Genomic DNA, 7220 nt, shown 5'->3' on the forward strand with positions numbered 1-7220 from the left:
ATTGAATGTCCTTCAATATATGAATTGTTGGCTTGTCCAAATTTCAATTGGCAAAATGTTCCCTTATTAAATTATGGAGAGAAAAGCAGGATGACGATGGTAAACCAACTGTTGCGTGTGAATCATCTGAACCAATGGAAGCATTATCAATAATGGCGGAAGCTCTTTCAAGTAACATGGTGTTTAATGGTCCTCTCTCATGCCCCAACAGCTTTATTGTGGATCAAATGCATTTCCCAATTTTATGGTGTAGGGATTTTCTGGTCAGGATAACAACAATGATAACAAAGCCAAGCAGATCATGCCTCCTAACGTACTGGGAGTTAGCCTGCACTTATAAATTATAATTAGAATTCTGGGAATTTTCTAGGATGTTAATAATTCTGAGTTGAGGATGATGTGGCCTGAAATGTATGTAGTGGTGGTTCCCAAATCATTATTGTGGATGGTTTCGGTGAACATTTTTTCATGTCCTACATTTGGCAGGACAGTCTCTGGTAGATATGTATGTCGATTTGTTGATGTCATTAATCTAAACTACTGCCATGATCAGGTTCATTATGATGGAGTAGATATTCCGCTCCCATTCAACCTTGAGATCTTGAAATGGATTAATGAGACTCGAAACATCATGTCACATGCTAAGCTTCCCCAAGGAATCAAGTTCTACAACATATATGGTATCGGTTGCGAAACACCTCACTGTGTTAGGTAATGTTTGCCTTTGCTTTCTTTTGTAATGTGATACGTGTCATATATTGGCCTTCAATTTGGCATTTAGAAGAGCTTACATGTGTTTATGCTTGTGAGGGAAGTTTCATAATGGAGAAAATAATTTGAACTAATTTATGGAGTTGAAGTCTAGGTCTGAAACTCAGATATGGCTTGAACTTTCTTCCGTACTAATAGATTAAATACTATTGTGTTGCTGAGCCTTGGCCTTTAACTTAGACTAGGAACTGGCTACGAGCCAATCTAATTTAAGGATCATTTGGTTTGGTCCCATGTCCAGCTGTTTCAAAGTTAACACTGTAATTCATTGGGTTTCTCTGAAAGCTGAACTATCACAGTGGTTCAACTTCAATGTTCCTAAATTTTTAGTTACTAGCTATTGCAGCTGTATTTGTCTCTAAGTCCGAATTGGATTTGAGCTTGATGCAAAGTAGTCCTCGACGATACTGTCATGCACCTGTAGAACATGTTTTTCAAGATTGTTCATGACTGACTAATGTTTCTGTACTGAAGCTATGGGAGCAAGGAAAACCCTGTTACGGACCTTCAGTAGTTGCCTTGGGGTTTCTGTTATATGGCTGGGTACAACTCTAGGGAAGGAGACAAGGGTTCAAGAAGGGCTGGTGAGGTGGGCTTAATCAAGGAGAGGTGCTGCCGCTTGCGTAGGAACATAGGAGGAAGGGGATGACCTATGATTGATGAGGGAGAGGAGCTAGAGTTGTGGAAGCAGGAAGGGAAGGTGCTAGGGTGAATTGCAACTAGGTTGGGGTTGATTTAGGCAAGAAGGAAAGGGCTGGGGAATGCTATGGCTGAAGTGGGAGGGAATGGGAAGGCTGCGGACAGGATAAGTGGGGTGGGGATTATATGTAACTTACTTGGGAGGGTGAGATGAGACTAGACCATGCACTAGAATGCCTTGGTTATGAATTTGGAATGGTTGTTATTTCTTATTTAGGATTTTCAACTTTAGAGCCAACATGAATAGTGGTTATATACATGGGACATAGTTTGTTGCTATTTCTTTGTTGTTTCATCTTGCTATTGTCTGTCCATCAATTTTTTCGTGTTTAAACCTTCTACTACCAAGTAGCAGGATATTTAATAAGCTTCCCTCAAATGTTAGTCGGGTGTCTCTTTCCAATCTGATTACTGACATGTGTTTGTTTCTTATCAAGTGAAGAAATCATCTGGCTATCCTCAATGAATGTTAAATTGTATTCTAAATGCTGCTCCTTAGTATGTAGGGTGAGCCCGTGGACCCACACTCACTGTGTTAAGTCTTACTAAAGAGAGAGTGGCTGCTTAGCCTTGCAGAGAGAGTGAAGACAAGAGTGGTTGGACAAGATCTAGCTGTTGATGATGTTGCAGACGCGATATTGAGATCTAGGGTGGGGTTGTGTCAGACTCGAAATGTGATTGGATTATTCCTTTTTGTGTCGTTTTCTTCTTCTTCTCTTATTGGTGTTTAGATTAACATGTAACATCAAGTAGAGTACTATATGTAGTTTTTGTTGACTTGATTAATATGTATTGTATTTATTTTTCTTAAATTGTGTTCAATGAATACATTTAGCTTTTTTGAATTTTCTTTGTATTCATGTATTTGTACTGTCTTTCAGGAATAAATGTAATATAATAGCAAATATAGGGTTTTTTTTTTTAAAAAAAATTAATCTAATTGGTGGCGGTAAACAAAAAACCGCCACTAATTAGAGGAAAGCACACCCTAACACATGATACTAATCTGAACACATTTTGTGGCGGTTTAATATAAACTGCCACTAAATAGCACCTGATTCATGCCAATAAAAATGACACAATTGGTGACACTAAAAACGACAGAATTTGTGGCGGTTTTTCTCTTACCGCCACTAAATAGACTTAATTCCATTCCGCAAAACACAATTAGTGGCGGTATTATCCGCCACCGTATTTATATAATTAGTGGCGGTCTAATAAAACCGCCACTATTTGCAATGGTTGCGGTGCCTTTGGTGGCGGATTTGTGGTGATGTAAAAAACCGCTACCAATTAAATGGTGGTGGTTTTGGGCACTTTTAGTGGCGGAAAAAACCACCACTAAAACTGATTTTTTTTTTGTAGTGTGCTTTTGTAGTTTGTCTTTATCATTGGAAGTAGCTATCTAACCACCTCTTTCAGCCCACACTCACTGTTTTCTCTGGGAACAAGTTCTTTGCCAAATCCAGTCACAATTTCCTCAAGAGGTCGGGTTTGGACACAACGGTATGTCATTATGCACATGTGGGCCTCACTTGATAATTATTAACAACTAATATTAACTCAGGACTAGCTATTCACGTTGTTTTAAGGTAAAGACCAGTTGTGTTAAAATATATGCACAATAAGGATGCATTTATGAATTTAATTCCCCCACAAACAATGAGCTACATCAATCTAGTTAGAAAATCTGAATCAAGGTTGACCCATTGAAGCCTATCAAATATAAGAGAATGGCCGAGACTTGGTTTTACCAAAGGTTGATTACCTAGGTAAGTCCCATGGAAGGGAACTTCTGAATACCTTATAAATGTACAATGGCGGTCTAGGATGCACTAGGTGTGCTAGTACTTAAAACGATGATGGGCTTATTGGGATTGATTTATTGACCTAAAACTTGCTGATATTCATAGAATTAACACGGTCTATTGGTTCGTTGAACCAGAGTCCGTTATGAATATTCCCCACCTACCAACAATCTAGTAGTGCGCATTAGTCTCGTGTTACTATTCGATTGTGTTTGTTCATTTGTTTTCCCTATGTCAGAGAAATGTTATTTTTGAATCTGGCTTGACCTTTGGAGGTGGCTGATGAACCTCTGAATTGACCTTCTCAGTTGTCTTGTTGCATGAACAGGTTACAATACTGATCGATAGTTCCATTTGAAGGGGTTAGATTCCGTGTAATAGGTAGATACTAGATAACACCAATTAGAAATTACTTAAGCATTTTCTGGGAGTCAAGAAGCATACACACCATTCAAGCTCTGCAGGTGAGTACCTGGAAAAAAATAAATAAACTCTGTAGTTGAAAGGGTGAGGAAATCAAGATTTTGGTAGTGGGAAGGGGTTTTATTGGCTTTCTTACATTCTATGGGAAACCCATGATTACATGATGATCATACCAATTACATTCTTCGTAGGTATGCTATCCACTTTTCTTTTAATTCAAAAATATGTATACCAAAAATAAGTTCCTATGATTAGAATAGTCATTTTCAAAAGGATTTGGTAGAAATTTTACAATGGAATAATTGGTTGTCGTAATTTCAGTTTCATGCATCTATTGTGCAAAATTTCCAAGCAGCAAAGGTGGATCAACAAGTAGATACAATTCTATGATCGCCGGTGGTGATAGACTCGTGTAATTTACCAAATTCAAGCAAGAACAACACAAGAAATTTGATTAGGAGTTCGGTTCATATGAACCTACTCTCCGGGACTCTGGATAGATTCCGATCTTCATTATGGGTTGAAAAGAACTTACAAATCAGTGAAATGAAATATACACAGGATAACCGTATAATGGCAACCAAATATGCTCAAACCTCCATCAAATCTCCCTCTCCTTGTGGTGAACACAAAGCTTTCAAAGCTCCTCAGGAATCCTCCAAGAACGATGAACAAAGACGAAACCAGAGAGTCGAAGCACAACCATGAACGAATCACCAGAGCTCATGTTTTCCCCAAATCAGAAAACCCCAAAATCGAGTTGCAACATAATGAATTAAACCAGCCCAGCAAACATATATAAATCAAGTGAACCAGCTGGTTCAACCGAAAATGACTTAACCCATATGAAATGCCCAGATTACCCTTACAAATCTCCCCCTTAATCTGTAAGCCTAAAACAATACCCATAGAAGACCGGGCTTCAACCGTCATCGTCCAAGTGTACCTGCAAGATACAAAAGAAAAGATATCAAAGTACAAAGCAAACACAAATATACAAAATACCTAGATATTTGCAACTAACCATGCAACACCAAAGGACTCACTGTAGGCACATCATGCAACAAATGTAATAGGTAGAGAAACCCATAAACAACAACTCATAGTTCACAACTCAACCAAATAAACATGGAGAGTAGACATGCACAAACCAGACATATATCTCATAAGAGAGATAAACAAAACAAGAACCATAAAAAATTGGGCAGCATCTCCCCTAAAAATGCAACATATGCAAACCTGATAAAACATAAAATACCACAAGACACACACACCACAACCTAAAAGAACAAGTAATATACAACGCAAGACTACAAAAAATATATAAACTAAGAAACAACATTACCAATTCCCAACAAATCAAGACAATATAAGAATTTGGAAAGAGGTAATGACTTAGTACTACAATCTGCATGATTATGCTCAGTACTTACTTTTTCAATCAAAAGTACACCATCAGTTATTTTCTCTTTAAGGAAGAAGTACGTAATATCAATATGTTTGGTCCTATCATGATAAACAGGGTTTTTACACAAGAAAATAGCACGTTGATTATCAACAAATACAATAGGCTTAATCTTTAAAATACCCAATTCACATAACAAGCCATTTAACCATATGCACTCCTTCACACCCTCAGATGCAACAACAAGCTCAGCCTCTATAGTAGACAAAGCAACTACAGGCTGTTGTTGCACCTTCCAACTGATGCAATTACCAAATAACATGAAGAAATAAGAAGATAATGATTTATTGTTATCTTTATTACTAGCATAATCGAGGCCAGTATATCCTTCAAGAATTAGGTCACCAGATGTGAACTTGAACACAAGACCTTTATGAATAGTACCTCTCAAATATCTCAAGAGCCACTTGAGAGCAAGTCAGTACTCCTTACCAGGATTGGACATAAATCTACTCAATACACTAACAACATGAGCAATATCAGGTCTAGTACATATCATGAGATATATAAGAGAACCTAAAAGACTAGAATAAGGGATTTTGACATTTCATTCTTTTCAAAACTATTTCTAGGACAATGATCGTTAGAAAGTTTAAAATGTGCAGCTAAAGGAACATTCACTGGTTTACAATTTAACATATTAAATTTCTCAAGAACCTTTAACAAATATAAACTTTGACAGATGAACATTGTATCCTCCCCCTTACTCCTATAAATTTCAATCCCTATAACTTTCTTGGCTATCCCAAGTTCTTTTATTTCAAATTCAGATTTCAACTTGTCTTTGACATCTTGAATAAGATTAGAATCAACACAAGCAATCAATATATCATCAACATAAAGTATTAGATATAAAATAACAGAGTCTGAAATGAGAAAATATAGGCAACTGTCATAAACACTTTTCCTAAAACTTACACTCAAAACAAATGAGTCAAACCGTTTGTTCCATTGCCTAGGGGCTTGTTTGAGTCCATAAAGGGTTTTCTTCAACAAGCAAGCTTGAGATCCATCTCCTACTGCCGAGATGCCAAAAGGATGTTGCATATAAATCATTTCTTCTAAGTTGCCATGAAAAAGGCAGTTTTGACGTCCATTTGCTCTATTGTCATTTTTGGCTGAGCAACTAGGGACAACAACAACCTTATAGTCTTATACTTAGCAACAGGAGAAGAAATTTCATCTTAATCCACCCCTTCTCTCTGGACAAAACCTTTAGCAACTAGTTTAGCCTTATATCTTTTAGAGTTGTTTACTCCATCATCTTTGATTTTAAATATCCACTTGTAAGGCAATAGCCTTTGGTCCTTAGGCTTATCAACTAGTTCCCAAACCTGATTTTTATTCAATGATTCCAACTCCTCATTTATGGCTTGAATCCATAAATCCTTATCCTTGGAATCTAAAGCTTCCTCATAGGAACTAGGTTCATCAGAATCAAACTCAGAAACTGAATCATTAGTCTCAAGAGCAAAGTTTTCTAAATACCTTTTAGGTGGCCTAACCTCTCTCCTCACTTTATCTCTTGCCAGCTGATAACTACTCAAATCAGGAGCCTCAACCACCTCTTCAGTGGAAGTCATAGAAGAGGGCATTGGCCCACTATCAATATCAGGAACCACAACCACAGGCTCATTATCACTAGAGCGGGGTTGAGGGGGAAGTTAAGGGTTCTTTAGGTTTACTACAATCAACAGTTTGAACAAGATTAAAGGAAACATCAACCTGTTCTAAGTCAAATTAAGTGAAATCAGTCATTCTTTGATCAAGTGGATTAAGATTAATATTGTCAATGGACAGGCAAGGGAATACACTCTCTCTAAAGAGAACATCCCTACTCACAAAGGTCTTAACACCAGGTATAGATCTATCCCACAATTTGTAGCCTTTCACTCCCCTCAGATACCCCAGAAATATGCTCTTCTTACTCCTAGGCTCTAATTTGCCAATGCTCTGATAAGCAAAGGCTTCACAGCCAAACGCCCTAAGGTAGCCTAGCTTGGGGGGTTTCCCCCACCACATTTCCTCGGGGTTTTAGACCCTAGGTTGCTAGA

The 7220-nt window shown here is 37.6% G+C and overlaps 1 protein-coding gene across 1 annotated transcript; it reads right to left on the bottom strand.

The window, feature by feature from the left end:
• Positions 1-4623: 4623 nt before the first annotated feature.
• On the bottom strand, positions 4624-6761 carry LOC149006055 (uncharacterized). The gene is made up of 4 exons (XM_089136034.1): positions 6380-6761; positions 5855-6032; positions 5135-5405; positions 4624-4647 (listed from the first exon to the last, which is right to left on the bottom strand). The coding sequence occupies exons 1-4, from the start codon at positions 6759-6761 to the stop codon at positions 4624-4626; spliced, it is 855 nt and encodes a 284-aa protein (XP_088992160.1).
• Between the last annotated feature and the right edge of the window lie 459 nt (positions 6762-7220).

Source organism: Hakea prostrata, chromosome 9, assembly GCF_041222555.1.
Source record: "Hakea prostrata isolate BN-2017 chromosome 9, UWA_Hpros_2, whole genome shotgun sequence".
Classification (NCBI taxonomy): domain Eukaryota; kingdom Viridiplantae; phylum Streptophyta; class Magnoliopsida; order Proteales; family Proteaceae; genus Hakea; species Hakea prostrata.

Bases quoted from the DNA above. Each gene is read 5' to 3' on its own strand.
- LOC149006055 (XM_089136034.1), bottom strand. From the start codon at position 6,761: ATGCCCTCTTCTATGACTTCCACTGAAGAGGTGGTTGAGGCTCCTGAT. The intron at 6,033-6,379 runs GTTTTGTCCAGA...TTCTCATTTCAG, and splicing joins GGCTAAACTAGTTGCTAAAG to ACTCTGTTATTTTATATCTA. The intron at 5,406-5,854 runs GTTCATCTGTCA...TAATTGCATCAG, and splicing joins AGTAAGGGGGAGGATACAAT to TTGGAAGGTGCAACAACAGC.